This window comes from Hemibagrus wyckioides, linkage group LG07, assembly GCF_019097595.1.
Source record: "Hemibagrus wyckioides isolate EC202008001 linkage group LG07, SWU_Hwy_1.0, whole genome shotgun sequence".
Classification (NCBI taxonomy): Eukaryota; Metazoa; Chordata; class Actinopteri; order Siluriformes; family Bagridae; genus Hemibagrus; species Hemibagrus wyckioides.
This window is the reverse complement of record NC_080716.1, coordinates 11,604,012-11,627,705: the sequence shown is the minus strand read 5'-3', so window position 1 is coordinate 11,627,705 and position 23,694 is coordinate 11,604,012. Positions and strand designations below refer to the sequence as shown.

The 23,694-nt window shown below is 39.8% G+C and overlaps 3 protein-coding genes and 1 non-coding gene across 4 annotated transcripts; all 4 read left to right on the top strand.

Annotated features, from left to right (window-relative positions):
* The first annotated feature begins 100 nt into the window (after positions 1-100).
* Positions 101-8,135, top strand: plag1 (pleiomorphic adenoma gene 1). Its single transcript, XM_058394720.1, has 3 exons — positions 101-258; positions 5,282-5,620; positions 5,771-8,135. Exons 2-3 carry the CDS (start codon positions 5,385-5,387, stop codon positions 6,696-6,698), a joined length of 1,164 nt encoding a protein of 387 aa, XP_058250703.1. The 5' UTR covers positions 101-258; positions 5,282-5,384; the 3' UTR covers positions 6,699-8,135.
* A 3,472-nt stretch (positions 8,136-11,607) lies between these two features.
* rps20 (ribosomal protein S20) lies at positions 11,608-14,390 on the top strand. The gene is made up of 4 exons (XM_058393749.1): positions 11,608-11,766; positions 13,063-13,162; positions 13,344-13,417; positions 14,128-14,390. Exons 1-4 carry the CDS (start codon positions 11,764-11,766, stop codon positions 14,308-14,310), a joined length of 360 nt encoding a protein of 119 aa, XP_058249732.1. The 5' UTR covers positions 11,608-11,763; the 3' UTR covers positions 14,311-14,390.
* Positions 13,201-13,274, top strand: LOC131357011 (small nucleolar RNA U54). Its single transcript, XR_009205209.1, has one exon. It is a non-coding gene; the product is annotated as a small nucleolar RNA U54 (small nucleolar RNA).
* Positions 14,391-17,056: 2,666 nt separating the features above from the next.
* Positions 17,057-23,660, top strand: zgc:56231 (uncharacterized protein LOC406257 homolog). Its single transcript, XM_058393827.1, has 18 exons — positions 17,057-17,179; positions 17,254-17,346; positions 17,497-17,616; positions 17,708-17,846; positions 18,376-18,560; positions 18,691-18,784; positions 18,866-19,045; positions 19,384-19,495; positions 19,647-19,709; positions 19,797-19,943; positions 20,799-20,964; positions 21,068-21,247; positions 21,404-21,543; positions 22,070-22,235; positions 22,321-22,435; positions 22,513-22,583; positions 23,129-23,248; positions 23,334-23,660. The coding sequence occupies exons 1-18, from the start codon at positions 17,057-17,059 to the stop codon at positions 23,565-23,567; spliced, it is 2,448 nt and encodes an 815-aa protein (XP_058249810.1). The 3' UTR covers positions 23,568-23,660.
* Positions 23,661-23,694: the final 34 nt, after the last annotated feature.

The window sequence follows — 23,694 nt, the reverse complement described above, 5'->3', positions numbered from 1 at the left end:
ACAGTGAAATATGAAAATGACAGCGTTATGCACAAATCACAGAGAGCGGGGAGGGCGGGGCAACGGTGTGGGCGTGGCCAAACGGGTTTGGTTGCACCGCAGCGCATAGTCTACACAATGGCTGCTGGAAAGAGGAGAAAGCAAACAATTTTCAGGCCCGCCGCGTCCAGCAAAAAATATGAGAAAAAAATTATTAAAATTCGGAAAATAGGTGAAAGTCAAGGAAAACGCCCTAGAAAGGATGTTAAGGCTCCCACGGTAAGTTTTGCGCAAATTAAGTAAATTGTTACGGTGTTCTTGAATTAAAATATCGGGGTTATTCAAATTATGAGAGTGAGGGTGAGCTAGGGAAAAAAGTTTGCGTTAATCAGCGCCCAGTTCGGGACCTGAGAGAAAAGCAGCGGAAGATAGAAATTCATAGAAAATTAATATAAATTAAGGTGTTCTGTCCTGTCACGTCGCGTTCACTGCAAATGAATGTCAACAAACGGAGGAAATCCTGGAGTTGTAAAAAGTCGGGGTAAAGTTTTGAATTTTAGTTCAGTTTAAGTTTTTCACTGAATATAATAACGTCGGCAGTACGGGGTAGCCGTGGCGAACGCACGCGCATTTAAATATGGTAAAAAATTAATATAAAATGCACGCCGCGCTCGTGCTGCTCGAATTTTGACACATACATGCACGCGAGACGACAGTAAACACCGTCCTGTCGGCAGAATTGCGTTTGCATGTGTCATATTGTGCGTAATGCCGAAATTGGATGAAATGTGTTCGAGTTTCGTTTAGCCACGTGATTTGCAAAAGTTGTCGGTTCAAGAGTAGTGGTCGTGTTTGTCACTGATCGTATCGGAGGAGCCAAAAGATAATACACAGCGTTTCCGTGTGCTTCCAGGGGGCTATCGGCGAGAGGAACGTTGCTTGTCAATATCGCAAACAACCAAAATGGAGGGAGAAGTTAAGGGGGGACTAATTGGCCGGAGCTAAACATTTTCTTCCCCCCCCCCCGTGTGTCCCTCCAAATACAAACCCCGTGTTTCAGTCCATAACAAATCCGACAGCGTGCTGATTTCTATTCCAAACTCACCTTTGCATAATATGGAGTGGCGCGAGTGTGACCTGAGATTGTGTCAAATTAAGGTGATTACTAGTACAGCCTATGGAGTTGGTCAGTCATCATTCATCAGAGGGGTCCATATGTGTGTGTTTTGTGTGGTTGGTTTGCAGACCATGCGTCCATCAAATGAACTTATGCATATAATGTTGCGCGCTCGATCACCACACCATGCACACCGGATAAGTCCTTGGTTGTTTTTGTTTGTTTGTTTTTTTTTTTTTGTTTTTTTTTGCAAAAACTTTCTGGAGTTCTGCTGATGCCCCTGGTGCCGTTGGACGACGGAGCATGTAAGAAGGAGGGGGCTGGGATTACCTCCTCAGACAGGGGCACGCATGAAGCCCGCATGGAACTTTTGTGTTGTGTACTGCATGTGTTATTGGGGTTCAGAGTGGCGCGCGTGGAAAGTCGCGCCTTGTTGGGAGTGCGCGTGATGGAGACGCAGCCTGCACGTGCGGGATATGTAAATGAAAACCCGACACTTTCAACCCGTGGCGTCTCGGTTTGTTTGTGTGTCGCGTTTCCGCTCGAGAGACGTAACCAAGTGCGTGGCAACCGTCCTAAACCGCACAGGCTACTACCGCACTACGTAGTGTGTGAAAATAGCACGCGATCCCTGGTAACTATGGCAACGTGCGATGGCGTACTATGTAGTGCGGTAGTATGCGGTTTGAGAGGCAGCCCATGTGCACTCTGGTGCCGCAGATTCAATTGTACTCTTGATCGAAAACTATTTTTATGAAGTGATTTCGGAAGTTTTGAAAATGATGTGAAGCATTCCTGTGGCATTCCTGCCTTTTTTGTATTTCCATTAAAATGTTTAAACAATTAAAACCAAAAAGTTTGCTGGAATTTTATTGCACTGTTCTGGTTTGTGTCAAAAAAAAAAAAAAATGCAGTTTAATGCAGTAATTTGGATATGAATGCTTTGGAATGGAGTGCAATGAAACCTTTCTATTTTACTTCAAAATTACTAAACTAATTAAGTGAATACATTTTTGCTAGTTATGGCATCTTTCCTGGTTACAAATGAAATGTGATTTTGTTTTGTTTTGGTTAGGAGTTGTGTGCACATGTGCTGTTTGTTCTGACTTTAAAGGAAGTGATTTAGGATTTTGAGGTTTGAAAAATGTTTTAGTTTTCATTAGCATTGCTTCAATCAAAACCTACTGGTTATAATTATTTCTTAATTCTATAAGTCTTTTGAAAGATGCAAAATCATCTCTTCAAGCTGATCAATTATTTGATGAGGAGAAAAAAAGTTATTGCATTCATAAAATGTTCAGAAATGTGTGCATGTGCAGCCGTTTCATATCTTTTCCTTAAACAAAAAAAAAAAAAAGTTTTTCTGTAAAGTGTTATTTAAACGACGCCGAATGCTAATGAATCGTTTAGCAATGCCGAACGAATAATTGTTACCTGTAAAATTAGCCGTCAAAGTATGTACAAATTTGATTATGGTTTCTGGTTCTTTCAGTGTAGCAAAACATTTTCCCTAGCTACAAGTTTAAGTCTCTCGTGATTAAAGGTTTCCTGAACAAATTGGCTAATAAATTTACTGAATTAATTTCAGATAAATATGTGTATTTATAAGAAAGGTATCTGAAATATAATTATGTAGAATTTCCTTCAAATAATTAAGTTTGTGGCAGATGATATCACCTGATGTTCATCACTAGTAAATTTTCTTTGTTTTTAGTTAGAAAATAATACTTAAAAATAATACTAACAATTTAGCATGACTGAATGAAAATAGAGTTCTTATTATCAGTGTTTTTTTTATGTTGTTTAAATGAAAATTGTCAGATTGCTACATTGATCAATTTACACTACAGTTTGCAGTGAAATACAAAATCAAATGTTTATAAAAAGTTCAAGGCTGCCAACCTGAGAAAAGTCTGAACTTGTTTTGAAAGTCTGAAATCGTTCGACCAAAATTTTCGCCTCAAAGTTCATGTAAAATGCTGATTGTTCAATCTATCACTCATGAATAACGATATAGTGGGGCAGAGGAATATTAAACCCGAACAACATGTTGATAGTTGCAGATTCTTAGATAAAGAAACACTCTTCTGTATGGTTCTACCAAGAATGTTTATTGGTTTTCTCTGAGAGACAAACTGAGGAACCGTTCAGGGTTCTAGATGTAAACTTAGGATCCTAAATCTAGGTGCTGAGTAATGTTGCGTAGATAGCGAGTCTTTTGGTGGTCCTCGGATATACAGTGCTGTCCGTGTAGAACTGAATGGATAAAGATGGAAAGCAAAAGTAGAAGTGAGTAATGAAAGGATAAATAGTTCTGCTGCATTTTTTTGGGTAGAGATATTTGGATGAAAGCTGTACGGCTCAAACAGTTATTTAGTTATTCAACAGTTTCACCACAGAAGTGCCATGTTTCTGACTTCTGTTCTTTTATAGCGTCAGAGGCGGAATATTTATCTCCTTACACGTTCTTTGTTTCGAAGCATATTATTCATTAATTACAGTGAAACCAATACCAAATGCAAGTAGTCGCAAGACTGAGAAAATTCATGCACTAACAGGTCCTGAGGGATTAATTTGGTTGCAAATCCCTTGTGATTGATGACTTCCAGTGTCTGGTGGTGAAATTTTATTTCTGATATTTCCCATCATAAACTAGATGGACTATGTGATGATAGTACTTGTGAGTGAGACTTCATATCGAATGCTGTAATTCAGTGAAATGTCTAAAGAATTCTTCTCAGTCTGAACATGATGCAAGACAAGAATCGATGTACATCAAAAAGGTGTGAGCTCATGTGTGGAAATGTGTTTGAAAATTGCAGTCGTTTTTACTCCAAGTTGTGAACATATGCGATTTATTTACTCAGGTTCAATAACACAGACATCCAGCGTAGTCCATGCCTAATTGGAGAGACTTTTTGCTGCCTTGGCACTCTCTGAGAGCACGGGCGAATCTGAAATGAAACAATAGTTATGAATAGGCTTTAATATCTAGCATATGTAGCCTACATTTATATCAGGTGAACCGTGTAGGAATTACACTCGGGTTTTCTACATAGTTCTCCCATTTTATAATCCCAGACGTAATTTGGTAATTGACTGCTCAGTTATTTCTTGGCCAGTTGTTTGTTGTTACATCACTAGTTTAAGCGCAGGAGAGCTGACAAAAGGTGTAGAGTTGATTCAAGATTTCGCGTTTGCATCTGGAGTCTGTTACTGGTGTCAGTGCCAGTAAAGGAAGCCATCATGAGACTGAGAAGCAGAATAAATCAATCAGACAAAGAGTCAAGACAAATCACCTGTGTGGTGCAGTGTTAGGTATACACGCAGGACACAAGCTATAAACACAGTTTTTCATCATGTCATCAGAGAACTTCAGAACCCGCCAGGTAACCACTGATACCTTTTGTAAATGTGCATTAAAAACCTGCAGAAGACAGCCTCATGGGTAAATGAGACGGACACAAAATTGTACCAAGGGTCATAGAAAGAGGAAAGTTTGGAGAAAAGGGAACTGCTCACAATATAAAGCATGCTACCTTATACTATCTAGCATGAAAGATGGTGTTATGACCATGTATGGCTTAGAAGGCATTACTTTAACGGAAAGCAAAAGTCCCCAAAACAAGCAGGAACTGAAAACAGCCTGCAGAGAATAACCAGGAAAGATACCCAGTGTCTGGTGATGTCTGAGCGTCACAGACTTCAGGAAGTCATCAATCGCAAGGGATTTGCAACCAAGTACTAAGTTACAGTTTTATTAAGAATTGTGTCCATATGCTTATCCATTTTTTTTTATATTTCTCTGAAACAGAAAGGATTACAGGGTATTTAAAAAAACCTCTGTTTCTGTTTGTCTCAGTTGAAATGTATATAAAGGCAAAAGACATATTCAGGCTGACATTTAATACTTTGCAGTCTTATTATGCTTGTGTACAGAGACACCGCAACAGTCACTGTTTATCTTAAACCTGTGTGATTTGAGTGATCATTTTCACAATTGTTTATTACATATGTTAGTGTTTACCTGATTCCACTTAAAAGTCTGTTCAAAAACAAATGAATGCAGCAGAATTTAGGATCATTGTTTTATCCATCAGAAAAGCAGGATGTTTGTCTAGTGTCCGATCTGCTTTTTCCTCTCTTCTTTTGGAAACCTACCATCATCCTCTCTCACTTCCTCAGTGCCTGGCCTCTTTGTGGTGTTGAAGATTCAGCCTCTGTCACTCTGTCAGTGATCGGACACATCGCTTGTGTCCACCGCGTGGCTGGCCCGCGCTAAGTCGCCATGGCCACAGTCACTCCAGACGATGACTGCCCCAACCCGGCAGAGCACGATCGAGTGAGGAAGAGGAGGCCAGAGGGGAAAGGGAGGAAAAACTTCCCATGTCAGCTTTGTGAGAAGGCCTTCAACAGCGTGGAGAAGCTGAAGGTGCACTCCTACTCGCACACAGGCGAGAGGCCATACCGCTGCACACACACCGACTGCACCAAGGCCTTTGTCTCAAAGTATAAACTGCTACGGTAGGTCCCACTGGGATCCACACACTCATTCTGACTAACAGATGCTTAATAACAGACTAATAAACCTCATCCTTAACAAATCAGATGCTCACACTTTTCTTGCTCTCCTGTTCTTTCCGTATAATGATGCATATTGGTTTGTTCTCACAGCCACATGGCCACACACTCACCTGAGAAGACCCACAAGTGTAGCTACTGCGAGAAGATGTTCCATCGCAAAGACCACCTCAAGAATCACCTGCACACACACGACCCCAACAAGGAGGCTTTCAGCTGTGCCGAGTGCGGCAAGAGCTACAACACCAAGCTGGGCTTCCGAAGGCACCAAGCTCTGCATGCAGCACATCGCGGCGACCTCACCTGCCAGGTGTGTCTGCGGCCATATCCCAGCACCACCCTGCTGCTCGAGCACCTGCGTGCCCACGCCGGCAAAAGTGCCACAGCTGCAGCCAAGGAGAAGCGGCATCAGTGTGAGCACTGTGAGCGTCGATTCTACACGCGCAAGGACGTGCGGCGCCACCTAGTGGTGCACACGGGCCGCAAGGACTTCCTGTGCCAATACTGTGCGCAGCGCTTTGGCCGCAAGGACCACCTGACTCGGCATGTAAAGAAGAGCCACAGCCACGAGCCGCTGCGTGTTAAGGCGGAGCCGCTGGAGCCCTCAGAGCCACACCCCTACCTGTTTGGCCATGCTTCCTACTCTCCTCCACCACCACCACTCCGTCCTGAGCTGGAGAGCTACCTTCTGGAGCTGCAGGCGGAGGAGATGCCGAAGCTGAGCGCTGCTGCCACGACCTCTGGAGAGACACCTCCGTCTTTGGACTTCCTGTCTCCTCTGTTCAACTTCCTGCCCTATGGGCAAGGGGCAGGGCCAGCCTTGGGGGTTTCCTACAGCCAGGAGGAGGGGCTTCCTGTGATGACGCCTTCTCAAGACGCTCCCGATCCTCTTGGCCCAATTCACACGCTCACGCATCCACACACGCTTTCACAGACGCACACACTCGCCACAAGTTACACACACTCGCCAAGCCTGAATACAACCACCACCCTGCCTCGCTTTCACCAGGCCTTCCAGTGATCCAAAACATACACAGGCACACACGTTAAGCTACCGTAGCAATTACACACACCTACACACATCATCTTGGCACTTAAATTAAATACAAAAAAACACACACACACCAAGACAACACTTATTACTTAAATCAGTCACACTTACTAAATTATGTGCCTTTGAGAACATATCACCTGCTCCTTAAAAATCTATTTCAGTCTGCATTTTAAGAGTTAGCAATAGAAGATGTTGAACATCTTGACGGCTGGCATTCGAAACAATCAGTCTGGTTTACGAATGTGTCTGTGCCTTGGTTTGCAGTGAAGTTTTGCTCTCAGACACTGAGTGCATATAGCTTTCCCATTTAGCACTTTGAATTTCTAGTGATGTTGAAGTTCCATCAAAGCTTATCATTTGAGTTTATTATTTTTTTTTTCCTGATATTTTTGTTGATCACTTTGTTTGTTGGCTCACAAGCGAAAGGGTACTGAAATGCCAGCATCTGAGTGACTATACACAGCCAAAGGCAACCAAACCCCTCAGAGCCAGAGTGTGGACGGCTCGTCTTGTTTTGCCTTTATCTTTATTTTTTATTTTTATTTTATTTTTTCCTTTTTTAAACTTTTTTTTTAAATGGCCGTTTGCCTTCATGCTGCTGCTCGTTTTAAGGGCCTTAAACTTTACCAGTGCAGATCTGCTTCACTATACAAAGCAATAAAGGGAAACATGGACTGACTTACATAGACTGTCATGTGTAGACACACCCAGCTCTTAAACACCCTTTTCAGTTCTTTACCCTGCCGTTTGTCTTTATTACTTTTCTTTTCTTTTCTGTTTTTTTTTGGTCCTGGACTTTAGACACCAACACAACCTTCAACCTCATCTGCTAGAATGCTGTCCATTGCACTGATTCTGATTCTCATTAAAAAAACAAAAATTCAGTTGTATGGATCTGTGCTGCATCCGAAGCGCACGCAGAAGCCCTGCAAATGACATACACAGTCTGTGAAGAAGCTCTGTTGTGAATAAGATACATTTCTACAGATAGTTTTACAGAATATATACGGCTCCAGAGGCTGTAAAACACAGCTATGGTTGGCACAATCCTTTTCCCAAAACCCCCAACCAAACCCCAGTACAGATGTGTATTTGTGTTTGTGTGTGTGTGTGTGTGTTTGGGTGCGGGTGGGGTGGGCTAGGGGCGGAGCAGGGACGACAGAGGGGTGTGCTGAATGATTGTTGGGGGTCATGTTGATTATACATTGGGAGCTGAAGGTTGTTGGATGCTGGAAAGCCTCCAGGTTGGGCATATTTTTCATACTAGCACTTTCTAAAGAATCTGATGCCTTGGTTTTTGTCATATGTTATAAATATGTATTTTATGTTAAACAACCTTTTGCATCAAATGTTTAGATGTCATATATAGCTTTTAGCAGATTGTTAGCATGTGTTTGTGTGTGTATGTGTATATATATATATATATATATATATATATATATATATATATATATATATATATATATATATATATATATATATATATATATATATATATATATATATACACACAAATACACAAACATACATACATACAATATATATGTAAAATGCTAAGTGTGTGATATTTTTACAGGTACACTTCATACAGTGTTTAATGTTGTAAATGTCTCCTGTTTTTGCTTTATTGCACAAAACGTCTGTGTCTCTCACTGAGATTTTAATGCGAATGGTTTATTCCACCCAAACTTCATCTTCTTCTTCCTCTTTTTCTTCTTCTTGTTCTTCTTCGAAGCACTTCCATCATTTGTTAGGTTTTCAAAGGGTTTTTTTTTTTAAAATATCTTCCAAAATCTGCAGTTTGTAAATACTTCAGTATTGAGAAAAGTGTATAAAACTGGGAAGACCAGAATGCCTCAATGTTTTAAGGTGTGAAATGGCGATGTCATTCGATGCTGCTGAGTGGCTGACGGATTGCGCAGAGAAGCTGATTGAAATGCTCGGCGTCCGAGCGCGTTTTCATTGGGAGACACAGACCTTTAGCAATTCTCCTGTTCAGTGTCAGTGGTACCATCCTGCAGTGTGCATATTTGTGAGAGTGGAACCGTCTCTCGACTTGCTGCTAATGGACATGGCATAGCCCATGATGGCGCAACAGAACTTTTAGTCCCCCCCACCCCGTCCCCCCTCATTCTTTCAGATCCATGAAACGTTTGAAGAGGGAGCGGACATGTGTACTGTGCGTGTCCTATTTTGACGTGTCAGTAAAGCGATGTAGTCCTTATCAAAGCTGATTAGGAGCTGGATGTTGCCACAGCCGTGTTTCGAGGGAAGGGTCTTTGTAGAGCTGAACTCTGAGTGACCTTTCGAAGACGAGAAGGGAAGGAGAAGGAGGTTTTGTTCAAGAGACAGCATTCCAGCCATAATGGTGTTTTACATGGTGTCCTTATTGTTTTTAATCACATTTCTGTAATGCCATCCTGTGATAGTGGCTTTCGCTAATCAATGTATATGTTACCGTAATGTACTTTTACAAACTACTGTTGTATGTGTATATCCCAAGACAGAATGATTCATAATTTTGTGTGTGTGTGTGTGTGTGTGTGTTGAGAACTTGCTGCTGCAGCCTGCGTTTTCTTTTGTCTCCAGATGACATCATCCAAAGAGAAAGTTATTTAGTGGCTGGCTGGATGAGCCAGTTGTGTGCTGTAGAAGGTGAATGGCAATGTGTGAATGTGTGCGTGTTTTGTGTCTGAGAAAGAAAGCGTGTATCTGTGTGCATTCAGACGACCTTTGCTGCTATGTGAGGAGAGGAGAGATTTGGTCCAGTGTTAATACTGTTCACAGTACTGAGAGCTCAATAAACATACCAGAAGGACCCTTGTTACAGATTGTTGTTTTTTATTTTTTAACTTGTTCCTCTTTGTGTCAATATATAGTATGTCAAATTTATTAAAGAATAAATAGCAAAACGCAAATCTTGTGGTGGGGGTTTAGAAATACTTGGTTTTGAACAAACTGGAAAAGGGGAATGGGAAAGAGAAGCTAGAGAAAATATTGAGCAGCTGTAAAATACATCTGCAGAATTTCAACATTATATATGTTGCATAAAGACAATAGGGTATTATGTTGGTCAGAGGGAATGATTCTGCTACATATTTGTTTTTTATTAACATTTTTTTTTTGACATATGTTACATATTACTTTAAAGGCTTAATTTATTAAGTTGAAAGAGTTATTGCTTTCAATTATTATTTAAAATTATAAGATATTAATTGCAGCCTAAAGTATGTTTTATTTCCCACTAAGAAGTATATGACGTTATGAAGTGTATGATATATGTAGAATCTTTTCTTACATAGTTTGTAAGCACTTTAAAAAGTAAAGAAAATTAAGTTTGTCAAATGTACATATATATATATATATATATATATATATATATATATATATATATATATATATATATATATTGCAGTACAATTAAATTTAATACAATAAAAATGTTCTCTGATGGATTATTATTATTATTATTATTATTATTTCAGAAGTATATTCCTATATAGCACTAATATATTGGGGATGAAATATTGAAACTGCATTCAAATAAAATAATGTTAATTATTTGCTTTTATGCAATCATTTTACAGGATCCATTTCATTCTCTTCATCCATTAGATCCATTAGTTGCTTTCCTTAGTTGTGTGTTTTTGAAGAACTTCTAAATGCAGTCTCTGTCTGTTTTTTAAATGCTGTATACTCGTTATTGAATTCTGAATTGGAACTGAGCTGGACAGTCCAAAATATTCCTCTTTTCCTCATTCACAAGGAATACAATAATTTTTCTGGTATTTTTGGAACTCGCCTTTCTGTAGGTACTTTTGGAGATTCGTTTCTTAGAGCTGAACTTTGATCCAGAGACTAAATGGTTTATGGGACAAAATGTTTCTGTCCTCTCTTGAAATCACTGCGATGATGATGTATTATCTATAAAAAGTGAGCGAGCCCGAGGCTGCTCTGAATGACTCGGCTGTGCACAGCATATCTACCTGTATTTGATTTGCATCATCAGTAATTTCCCATCCTGGTCATTGCTGGAACATACAACCCACAACTTATTAAAAAATAATAAAAATGATATTTAAAAAGTGCTGGAAGCTTTTCTTGCCCCAATGTCTAGGGTGTGAATAAAGCCCTTTATGCTATTTCTTACTCTCTTACCTTACTAATTCTGAAGACTGACTCAAAACAAAGGATCAGAACCCTAACGCATCCCATTAATTTGTATTAAATAAATTATACTAAACATATAAGACATCAGTCGACTATGCCGGTAGTTATGATCCCCTAATATAAGGGTTTTGGACACACAAAGCTCCAGAATGGCATCCTGTATATGATATTTATTCTATATTCTCCCAGGCATTTTTCTAAATGCCTTTTTATTAATCTTTGTGACGATTATTATTAATGACATATTATGGTATAATAACCACATACGCCTGTGATGATCTAATTTGTCTCTTTGATTAGACTACTCTTCAGTCTAGAAGTGCAGTTGTTACAGCCTGCTCAGACTGTTTACTTGAAGGTCCTCTGGGTTTTTATAGGTTGCTAATATTGTTCACTTGAGAGAAAAGTTCGTTCAGATGAAAATGGTTGTATAAAACGAATGAAATGGACATATGAAATCGACGTATTCGGTATAGTTTCTCAGTGATACACAACATGGCAGTCAGCACTGGACTAACAGTGCGTCAGTGAGCGCATATCCTGAAGCGCCCAGTGAACCCGCTGACCCTCTGTCCTGCTTCTGGACGCTGACGTCAATGGGCGGAGACGCTGTCAATCATTTGTCCTCTCAGCCAATCAGTTCCCGCGCTGCACTCCCGCCTTGTTCCTCCGCTTTCTATTGGTTGGATATGAAGCGGTGAGGAGTTCGCGCAGTACCCGGATGCTGTATATAAGGCTTTGAGCAGGCCGTGAAGCCTTCCTTTCTCCGTGAACAGAGCACACCGTGTGTGTTTCCTGCTTCCTGGCTCACCGCTGTTCGCTTTTTTACTCCTACGAATAAGTCGGTCAGGAATACTAAATTATGGTAAATAGTCTTCTTTAATGTTTTTTACTTAACCATGTCGAAATTAGTTCGTATTTCTGTAATTTGGGTTGTTTTTTTTCTTTGAGCACGTGAGGCTCATGTTAGCTGGTTAGCTTGTGTTTGAAATGAACGGCTGTTGTTGGTATTAAAGTTAATTCTCATATATATATATATATATATATATATATATATATATATATATATATATATATATATATATATATATATATATATATATAATATAGTGTATGTATGTGTGTGTGTGTGTGTGTTTAAATCAACAGCTTTGTGTTAATGATAAATTTCCTCAAAGTGTTCATAAATCAAGACTCTAGCTTTTGTGTGTTCAGTAATGTCATGAGGTGGCAGGTTTCCTTATGTTGAGGTGAAGTGCAGTAATGACTCGTATAAAATTTGGTCATTTAAGTGTAGAAAAAGTACCTCATTTGTGTAATTTGACATGTTTAATGATTAATCCGAGCTGCTTTTTGGCTCCCTTTCCTGTTCCAACATGACTGCACACCAGTGCACAAAGCAAGGCCCATAAAGACATAGATGAGAGAGTCTGGTGTGGAGGAACTGCAGAGTCCTGACCTCAACCTGATGGAACTTCTTTAGGATGAATTAGAGTGGAGACTGTAAGCCAGACCTTGTCCAACATCAGTGACCGATCTCACAAATGACCATTCTAGAGGAATGGTCAAAAATTCCAATAAACGCACTCCTAAGCCTTGTGGAAACTCTTCCCAGAAGAGTTGAAGCTGTTATAGCTGAAAGGGGTGGAACAACCCCATATTACATTCATGTGCATATAGTCAGATGTCTGTTTTGGTCTGGCTTTCAGTCTCTGCTCTAATTCATCCTATAGGTGTTCTCAGGTTGAGGTCAGGACTCTGTGGAGGCCAGTCAAGTTCCTCCACACCAAACTCACTCCTCCATGTCTATGGACCTTGTCATGACCTTGCCATAGTCATGTTGGAACAGGAAGGGGTCATCCCCAAACTGTTCCCACAAAGTTGGGTACATGAAATTGTCCAAAATGTCTTGGTATGCTGAAGCATTAAGAGTTCCTTTCACTTGAACTAAGGGGCCAAACCCAACTCCTGAAAAACACCTGAATTCAATGATTTGAAGGTGTCCCAAAACTTTTGGCAATATAGTGTATGTGAACACTCAAGTGTACAGACTGTCCCTTTTTTTTTCTTTTTTTTTTTTAGTCCACACAATAATGTACAACTAAGATATAGATTTAATTACTCCCTAGAAAGTACCCTGATGGCTGTTTCTAACTTGCAGGCATTCAAAGACACTGGCAAAGCTCCCGTTGAGCCTGAGGTGGCAATTCACCGCATCCGGATCACCCTCACCAGCCGTAATGTCAAGTCTCTTGAGAAAGGTTGGTAATTAACTAGTTTTCCTCTCTCTTGCATCCTATGGCAATGAGGACACCCTATATTGAAATGATTGAATGGATGAATTACAAATTTATACGCTATTCTGAGCCAGTCTTCTATGTCCAAGCTTAGGACTTGCCTTGCAAGTTTTTCTCTAATATGAAATTGTTGTCCCTTCAACAGTCTGTGCTGATCTGATCCGTGGTGCCAAGGAAAAGAGCCTTAAGGTGAAAGGACCTGTGCGCATGCCCACCAAGGTAAATAATGCAGCTCAACAAAAATGCTCAAAACAAGGATGGTTGTGGCGGTACACATTTTAAAATGGTATAAGTGGCACACATTGTACTTTTGGTTATTTTGTTTAATGGTGCAGTCATCTGTTGGTACCGTTTTAATGTTATTATAAAGTCAGCACTAGGGAATTGTCGTCTTTGACACAAACTAGCTACACAAACTACAGTAACTAAATGCTATGCTCCAAGTGTATTAACATGTACTATGAAGTGTGCAAGGCTTTATATAATGCTTTGAACATGTAGTGAAGTCCTCTTGCTCCATACAATACTAGTCTGTCAGCTGTAGTGCAGCTACTGGTAGGATTCAGAAAAGTGCCTCTGATTAAGTGTGAACCAGATGGCTTAAATGAAAATTTCTCTGATGGTCATGGGGAAAGCAGTGGTGACTTATCAGTCTACTGATCCTATTTGTAAATAAAGCAACCATTAGACCTGGGAATGATCATGCATTAAATTGTGCTGCTCTGTGCAGTTGCTAGGGTTAAGCTGGAATGTCTTGTTTATGTCCTGATGTGTATTCCTAGAGGGAATTCAGTCCAAAGACTTTATGCTCTAAAAATGTGTGAACTATTTTGACTTTTTTTTTTTTTTTTTGCGCAGTGATTTAACCAAGAGTTAGAATGCCAGGTCCATGGTGTAATCCAGGCTTTTTCTTTTCTTTTTCCTTTCAGACTCTGCGCATCACCACCCGTAAGACTCCTTGTGGAGAGGGTTCCAAGACCTGGGATAGGTTTCAGATGAGGATCCACAAACGCCTCATTGACCTTCACAGCCCGTCTGAGATTGTCAAGCAGATCACCAGCATCAGCATTGAGCCTGGTGTTGAAGTCGAGGTTACCATCGCAGACGCATAAGCTGCTTAAGATCATCAGCATGAACAGTACTGAATTCATGTCTGCACAATAAAAAAAAAAAAAAAAAAGTTTGGATAAAACATGCTGTGGTTTTCTTTGGTCCAAGTTCAAGCACAACTTTGATCTGTGGTAGATCCTTTTATAAATGAGCAGAGCCTTTTTTCCCTTTTTCTACAGGATACAAGAAGCACAAGCTTGGAGTTTTCCCAAACATTTACTTGCATAAATGTTTTCTGGTCCAGTTTTTTTTTTTTTTTTCTGTAATGACCAATTTAGCAGATAAACTTAAGTATACATACAGCTGGTTGTAAATATAAAATGACTTGAAATAAGCATGGTTAGGGTTAGATATAGGCCAGCTGAAAATCCCAGTGGTTAGTGCTGCAGCCATAAATTGTTTAAACTAGAACTGTAAGCAAACTTAACTATTGATTCTACAAGTGTTTCAACCAAAAGCAAATCCTAGGTTTTTTAGGATTTAGATGTTTCATCAGAAACCATGGTCTTTGATTACTACTGTAACAATTTATCTATTTAAATTTGTGTAAATACATTTACACAATCAATATTTAAAATCAATATTTAGGCAATTTTGTGTGTGTGTATGTATGTATGTATGTATATATATATATATATATATTATATAGGTAATACATTATATAGGCAATAAAACAGGCAGCTATTTAAAATGTTTCAATGGCCCAGTACTCAATGTAATATCCTAAATTATCAATATTAATACACACTGAGCACTTTATTAGGAACACCATACTAATTCTGTGTAAGACCTCCCTATGCCACTGTGTGTGTGGAAATTGCATGTTCTTCCTGTGCTTAGTGGGTTTTCTCTGGGTGCTCTGGTTTCCTCCCACAGTCCAAAGACCTGCTTCTAGCCTGATTGGAGTCTCTAAATTGCCTGGTGTGTGTGTGCGCGTGTGCCCTGCGATGGGTTGGCACTCTGTCCAGGGTGTATCCTGCCTTGATGCCCGATGACGCCTGAGATAGGCACAGGTTCCCCGTGACCCGAGTATAGATCGGATAAGTGGTACAGACAATGAAAAATTAAATGACCACCCTATGCTCTAACATTGTCTCACAGTTCCTGCTACCATATCCCAAACGTGTTCTACTGGATTCAGATCTGGTAACTGGAAAGGCCACTGAAGAACATTGAACTTGTCATGTTTATGCAACCAGTTTTAGATGATGATTGGTTTGTGACACTGAGCATAATGCTGGAAGTTGCTATTAGAAGATTGTAAATTGTGGCCGTGAAAGGATGCACATGGTCAGTAACAATACTCAAATAGACTGTTCAAGTGTGCCATAAAAACATTCCCCACACCATTACACCACCTCCACCAGCTTGGACTGTTGAAACAAGGCAGATTGGGCCCATGGATTTAAGCTCTGGGTGTCAAATTCTGATACTACCATCTGTGTGCCTTAGCAGAAATCAAAATTCATCAGACCAGGCTGCATTTGTCCAGTCTACAGCTATCCAGTGTTGGTGAGTCTGTGCCCAATTCAGCCTCAGCTTTCTGTTCTTGTGGAACCAGACATGGTCTTCTGCTGTTTGATGTCTTGTGCATTCTCATCACAATTATACAGGTTATTCCATCCACAAAACTGCCTCTCACTGGATTTTTTTTTCCCCTTTATTGCACCATTCTGAGTAAATTCTAGAGACTGTTGTGTTAGAAAATCCCAGGAGATCAGCAGTTAAAGAAACACACAAACCATGCAACAACTACGGCACAGTCAATATCGCTGAGATCACCTTTTCTCCATTCTGAGGGTTGTGAACACTACCAGCTGATTGGCCGTATCTGTATGACTGTATGCATTGCACAGCTGCCACAAGATTGTCAGATTAGATAAGTGCATGAAAATAAGTGTAGATGTGCTCCTAATAAAGTTCTCTGTGAGTGTATAATATTATAAAATATTCATAGAAACACAATTTCTTTTCTTATGTTATTTTACTTAATTGATGCACTTTAAATCAATAAAGTGTAAATATATATAAATTAATCCAAACTAAAAAATAAAAATTGAATAAAAATACAAATCTATGTATAGGTCTGATTTATATGATTGAATATATATTTTTCTACATATTTTTCATACTTTTTTTTGCATGTATCAACCTGACACCAATTTTAAACATAGTCACGTCATCTCTAATTCTCAGTAATTTTATATAGACTCACCTGCCTGTTAAATAGGCCCTGAGGCATAGACCTCTCATCTGTTGCTGCATAAATTTTCAGAATTATTATTTAATGAAGATGTATTGGGCTTTGGATTTTCAGTGGGTAAGATGTATTAGCTTAATCTCGAAAGAAATCAGGATTACAAAGAATTAGTATGAAAAGAGCTGTGGCATGACAGGAGTGTTTCCGTAGAGTCAGATAGTTGCAACCTTCTCACGCATGAAGCTGATTACTGCTCAGCAATGATTGGAGAGCTGATGTTTTTTTGCAACTCACAGATAATTGGCTAGGTGGCATTTGGAGGCCGGGCTTTAACTCATCACTGAAAGTGGATAAAGCTGTTTTACTCTAGGTTCAGTGTGTTGAATTCGTCTCACTACTTTAAACAAAGGCAGATTGTCACCACTAGATGATTTGGAGCTGAAGAGGTTTGTTGGTTTCAGGTTCTTTGTGATGAGATTTAATAAGCACAAAACATCCATGTGCAATGATTACTGAGATAATTGTATTATTTGTTTTCTGTCACAGTCATGGCAACAACTATTGACCTGACACATGAAGGTACAGTTTTGGTGGCCATGGAGTCAACAGCGTATGATCCTCACCACACTGCATTACCAGAACTTTCTGGCCTTTCTTCCATCACTTCACAGGTACTGAGGGTGACACTAAATCCTCCTTTGCATGTAGTATTCCTGGAAAATTTACCTTGTGTGGGTGTTCACAGAACGAGTCTGTTGATGGATGTGAGCAGCAGCTTCGGGTTTTCCTCCGAGTTCGTCCTTTCAGTAAGGAGGAGCTCAACAATAATGAGGACCAGGTTTGTGTCTGCTGGCCTTGATGTTTCACTTTTTGTTTTAAACTGCTGACCAATCCTTAGCGCTGTACAAACTGTCCATTTCTGCTGTTTCCTACTGCTGTGAAAAAAATTGGATACAAAACTGTCGACTCTTTGTTTTGCCTTCTTCAGGGTTGTGTAGTGTTGGAGAGTACAGAAACTGCCACACTTCATGCCCCTAAAGGTTCTGCCACCATGAAGTGCAGTGAAAAAGGCATTGGACAACAGGTGCACAAGTTCACCTTCACCAAGGTATTACTTGGTACCTTTTTAGGTACTAGAGACTGATCTTTCTTATGACCTAGCCCATAGAGGTTTCTGAAATTTTATGTTTATTATGTAGATTTTTGGGCCGGAGTCGACTCAAGCGGAGTTCTTTGACGGAACGATCAGGTTGCAAGTGCAGGACTTTCTGCACGGCAAAAACACACTGGTGTTCAGCTATGGAGTAACCAATGCTGGGAAGACGCACACCATACAAGGCATGGAGTATTAAACTGTAATTGCCTAGTGATACTAGATCGATATTTGGTGCATTACGTAAATGGAGCAACAAGGTTTTTGCAGGTTCTAAATGCAAGTTTACATGGTGTCAGATCTTTTGGGATCTTGGCAACATACTCTGAATAAAGGTCACTTGCATGAGGCAGAAGTGATGCTCAAATAGTATAAAATTTATTTAAACCAAATAGTCTTGCTGGCTGTGAAGCATCTGCCAACATCTTTGTGCAAGATGATCTATACTTGTCATCAAAATAAATCAAATATCACTTGCTGTTGCAAAAAAATGACTTGCCTTTGTTGTGGCATTTAAAGCTTTTAAAGTGTGCAATTTAATCTAAGCATATCCTTCAGACACCACATAATGAGAAGTGGTTCCTTTTTACTTCCTCTATTCTGTATCATGTTAATCGTCAGTTTTTGCCTGTGTGGTACTGTGCACCTGTTGTGACGTACAAGATTTGAAGCAGGTTCATATTTCTTACAGCAGTTGTTTCTCCATGAGCACAGGCTCTCCAAAAGACCCGGGTATTTTGCCTCGTGCCCTTGACACGGTGTTCAGGCACATCAATGGGCGGCTGTATGAGCAGATGGACCTGAGGCCTTACCTGAACTCGGATGTGCAGAAACTGGACCCTGATCAGGTCAGAATGGAGAAATCTGCCAAGACTGCGCTCTTCAGTATGCTGAAAGAGGTATCAACACAACTGTCCCATAGCTGAATAACAAAATATGTACATGAGTATCCCCTGTAATAATCAAATTTGTGTGCTCACTGATCTTTCATTTAATGAGTCTGGATGGTGAAAGATCTTATGTTTGTAGGACCCTGAGTCCACCAGAACCAGCAGAAGTCGGAGCTCCTCCTCGTCTTCCACCAACAGCCTCTCTTTCTCTGGAGTTTCTTATGATCAGACCGGTAACACTGCAATATTACAAGTGTTCTGACCATTCTTTAAATTCTTAAAGCTTTTGTAATTTGTATATACCTGTCTCCTAGTGGACAGCGCAGAGGGAGCTGTGGACGATGTGCAGTGTGTCTATTCGCTGTGGGTTGCTTACTATGAGATCTACAACGAGCAAGTGTATGACCTGCTGCAGCCTGCACTCTCTAACAGATCGAAGAGGCGTGCTGCATTGCGTTTGTGTGAGGACAGTGCTGGAAATTCCTACGTTAGAGGTGACCATGCTCTATCATCCTGTACCACCACTAATTTGCTATAGCAATTTTTAAACACAAGGGGCAGCAGTTTATTTAAATTTCATTCACTAACTTTCCATTACGTCTAAATAAAATGAGGAGTGTTTTTGGCATAAAAAATTCAGTTAAATTACACTGGGATAATTTTTCCGGTTGTTTTTGTTAGTTTAAGCTGAAAGTAAAAAATTAAACCTTTTTTTTATTTATTTTTATCACTTTCATGTAACACTGAGAAATATTTGTTTCTAATATTGATTCAGCTCATATGAAACAAAACTGATGTAGCCATGCCAGTGTTATTACTCTGTATGTTGTAGATCTGAGATGGGTTAATATACAGAGCACAGAAGAGGCATCTAAAGTGTTACGAGTAGGAAACAAGAATCGCAGTGCTGCTGCCACCAAAATGAACCAGTCCTCCAGCAGAAGGTAACATTTCTATATATCCTCTCTTACTGTTTCAACACCATGTTTCTTTGTTAAAAGCACACCTAGGCTCATGGTGGCTAATGCCTTGTACTATTAAGTAAGTAATAAGTTGTACTTGGCTTTTATGTGTACTATATTGTTTTGTATGCAGCCACAGCATCTTTACCATTAAACTGATACGTATTGATGGATCTGATGTCCAGGGAATATCAGAGTAAGATTTTTTTTTTTAAATTTATTTACTGTATATTATATACTGACTGTGTGTGATTGGAAAAGAGTGATCTTTCTCCTTTTTTAGGCTTTCTCTGTGTGACCTGGCTGGTTCTGAGCGATGTAACAAGACACAAACTTTTGGGGAGCGTCTGAAGGAGGCCGGAAACATCAACAATTCCCTACTGATTTTGGGAAAGTGCCTTGCAGGGCTCCGTAACAACCAAGGTGACAGGTATATATGCTCTGCCTGAGGAAATGGCTTTGTCAATATCAGTATGATTGATAAGGAGATGATGATCCATTGTTTCAGGCAGTGTAGCACATCCTTTGTACACTAGAGTACTACAGTGGTTCCCATCACAGGGACTTGGATTGCTTTTACCTTACATATTTTCTTGCTTTAATAGTTGTCTTGTGAAGAAACTGTTTGTCTATTGTGTTTATGTGCAGTGGTGGGGACAAATATTTCAGTGGGATAATTCAGAACTATTAAGAAGTTAAACATTTTAATTTTTTTTAATGTACCAGAGGTCAAAATGGCATTTTTGCCACTTTTGATGTTTAATGGCTCACATGAAAATAGATACTCAGGACTTTATATTTTTATAGAAAATTAAAAAAAAAAAACCTTTAAAGTAAATGCTGATATCAAACCCATTTCTGCTCTCAGATGCCCTGAGTGCTTGTTCATAAGCATCTAAAATTTAGTTATCTTCAACCACTAAAATTCAGGGTAAGGTTCCACACAGAGGGGAAAAACCTCACACTGAAAGCCATCCTAAGTAATTTTATATCAGACTTTCGGGGATAAAAGAGAGGATGGGATTCATTTGTTTATACTGATTGAAATTGATTTTCTGTAATTTGAAATTGACTGTACTGGTAAAGAGGTATAAAGTATATTTGCAGCTAGCAGAAACTACCATGATCGCTATATCCTACTGTTTCCAAGAACTAATGCAGGGAGTAGACTTATTTAACAATACGATAGTGTGTATATACCATAATGTATCCTGTACTGTAACATTGGGTTTCCTTGTTTTGGTGCTATGAATCTTTCTCCTGGTTAATCATTTGCCTTTTATAGGGCAAAGAATAGCTACGTTCCTTTTCGTGAAAGCAAGCTGACCCGCCTCTTCCAGGGAGTGTTTTGTGGTCGTGGTCGAGCCTCCATGATTGTGAACATTAATCAGTGTGCTTCAACTTATGATGAGACTCTCCATGTCATGAAATTCTCTGCTGTGGCTAAAGAGGTACTGCTACTGTGAAAATGTCTGACACATTGCACAAAGATTGGAAGCTTACTGGAAATGACTTGCATTTAGAAAATAATAAAGCTAACCTTTCTCTTGTCAGGTGGTTCAGGTGATCCAGCCTCGTTCTCTTGAGTCTCTAGCGCCACGCCTGCTTGGTCGAGATGGAAAGCCTTTGCTGAACAATGGAGTGCTTGACAGCCAGGCAGTGGATGAGTACCTGTCTGAGGAGGAGCTGTTGGATGGTGATGAAGAGGCAGATATGTCGATATTACCCCAGGAGGTAAAACGTGTAACTCTGTAACCCCAGCTGTTATAATGTAACATTGTGTGTGAGATATATAGATAGATATGCGTAAACAAATATCAGCCAAAAAATGCTTTTTTTTTGCATTTGAAGAACAAATAAGGCTTGTTCACCAGGACGATATCTCTGTAGGAATTGTTAAATTTAGTGGAGAGTCTTCGAGCGAAACTGCTGGCTGAGCGCAAGAAAAATCTGCTGCAGGAGATTCAGATCCGTAGAGAGATGGGTGATGTCATGATGCAGCAAATCATGGAGATGGAAGAATGCCATAGGTGTGTGTATACTCATTTGGTTCATAAATGATTAAGTTGCACCAATATTTGAAAAAGAATTGTGCACGAAAAACAAGTTTGATTTTTATTTATTTAAAAGATTTATTCATTTATTTTAAAGTTTTAGTGATGTATAGTGCTAGAAATTTTTAAAGACTTATGCATGTAATTGATTGACGTATTCATTATTTGGGGTTTTGAGCACTGGAACTACCCTTCGGACCGCAAAATGGGTATCTTGATACAATTTAATTATGTGAAAACAGTAGTGCCACCCTAAAGAGTGATTTATTCACCATTACAACACATGGAAAAACATTAGAATGGTGTGGATAGATGGCATTTCATTGGTACTTTGGTAAACTTGAAATGATTTCTGCCAAGTGCAGTCTTGCACCACTCAATTGAACCTGAAGAAAATGGCAGAAAATTATTTAGGGACTTGTACTGTTCTTTGACAGCTTGACAAATTCTGCACAGAAGCTAATTATAAAGATAAATTAACAACTGATGGTCTGCTATTTAGTCGACAGATGGCAGATCTGAAGGAGAGTTATGAGGAGAAAATGGGCAGCACATTTGAGATGTATAAAGAGGCGCTGAAGGAGCATGCCTACCAGTGTGCCCTGGAACGGCTAGAAGAGGAATATGTCCCACTGGATGAGTTCACTGCTGAGCAGGACCGAGCCAAGGTGTCTACTACAGAATGAAAAACAATTACTGAAATATCATCATGTACTTTATGGCTCAATAAGGACCTGTTTCCTGTTCACCTAGGAGCTTGAGAGGCGTGTGAATGAATTGGAACAAAAGCAACAAGGTTCTGCATCAATTCTTCAGCAGGAAAACTCAACACAGACTGACCTGGTGCAACCAAACACAGAGGAGATGGGTAGGTTGACTTGTGTACATGTGGATATTTCTTTTTAATGCCTGAATGTCAGACATCAACTTTGCATTTCCTTTTAGAGTCTGAGCGATTCAAGCTTCTCTACAAAGAGAAATGTGCTGTGGAGCAGGTGTGCGCAGAAAAACAAGAGGTAGAGTATATTACTGGTGCATATGTTCTTATTCCTGAGTCTCATCCTTAACAGACTGCTTTATGTAAATGAGTTAGCTTGATGACCCTTCATTTGAGCAGTGGGTCTATGCAATCCAACCATGACTGAAGATTTTACCAATTAAAAGAAAAAAAACAACATATGTCTGGTGTGAAAATACTAAACCCCCTTCAGTACTTCTAGTCCTAGAATCAGTCTGGAACTGTGATGGAGTGATGAACACCACTCATCCCCACAAGATATTCTCTTGGTTGGTGATGGTGGAGAAACTCTTAGTCTCAGATCAGTGCTCAATTAGTTTGAGGTCTGGTGACTGAAGATGATGGTATATGATTGTGCCTTGTGGATGAGGGTGCGGTAGATCCATAAGATGAAGGTGATTAGTCTGAGTAGCTGTTGATTTTGTAATGACTCCTCCCTCTAATGGAACAAGTGGACCAGAACTTTAATTTTTACCGTACACAACACTAAATGATTACACACAGTCTGATTACTTTTTTTTTTTCCTTTGTTGTCCTGTCAAGTTAATTGTATCACTCGAGAAACGGATCAACGAGTTGAACGAGACTCTGCAGGAAGCAGGCGAGAGCTACATGGAGAAACTTGCTGAGGTTCAGAGTTTACAAAACAGGCTCAACTATCAGGTAATGTGAACACTCTGGTCCTTAAACACGAACACACCCAGAGCTGTACTCGCCTTTTAACACCTTGCTGTCTTCCTGTCAACAGGAGCGAGAAACTGAGCATTTACAGAGCGAGCTCACTGAAAGGGCGCTGGAGCTGCGTGGGTTGAAAGAGGATCTGCTGAAGCTAACCCATGATTCTATAGGACAAGCTCGCCCAAAGCGGGGACTGCTGGTGAACATCAAAGAATCCATGTCATCCCCATCCTCAGGAAATCTCTGCCGCACAATCAGAAAATCTGTCTGCAGTACAACATCCATGAGGAAAAAGCCTAACTGATCAAGTCTGTGTGTGGTTAGGTTTGTGTCTAGTTTTTATTGCACTGTCTGTTTATTTGTATAATTTTTTTTTTTTTTTTACCTCAGTCTCATTCTGGGAGTACAATTCTGCAAGCAATGAAACGTTC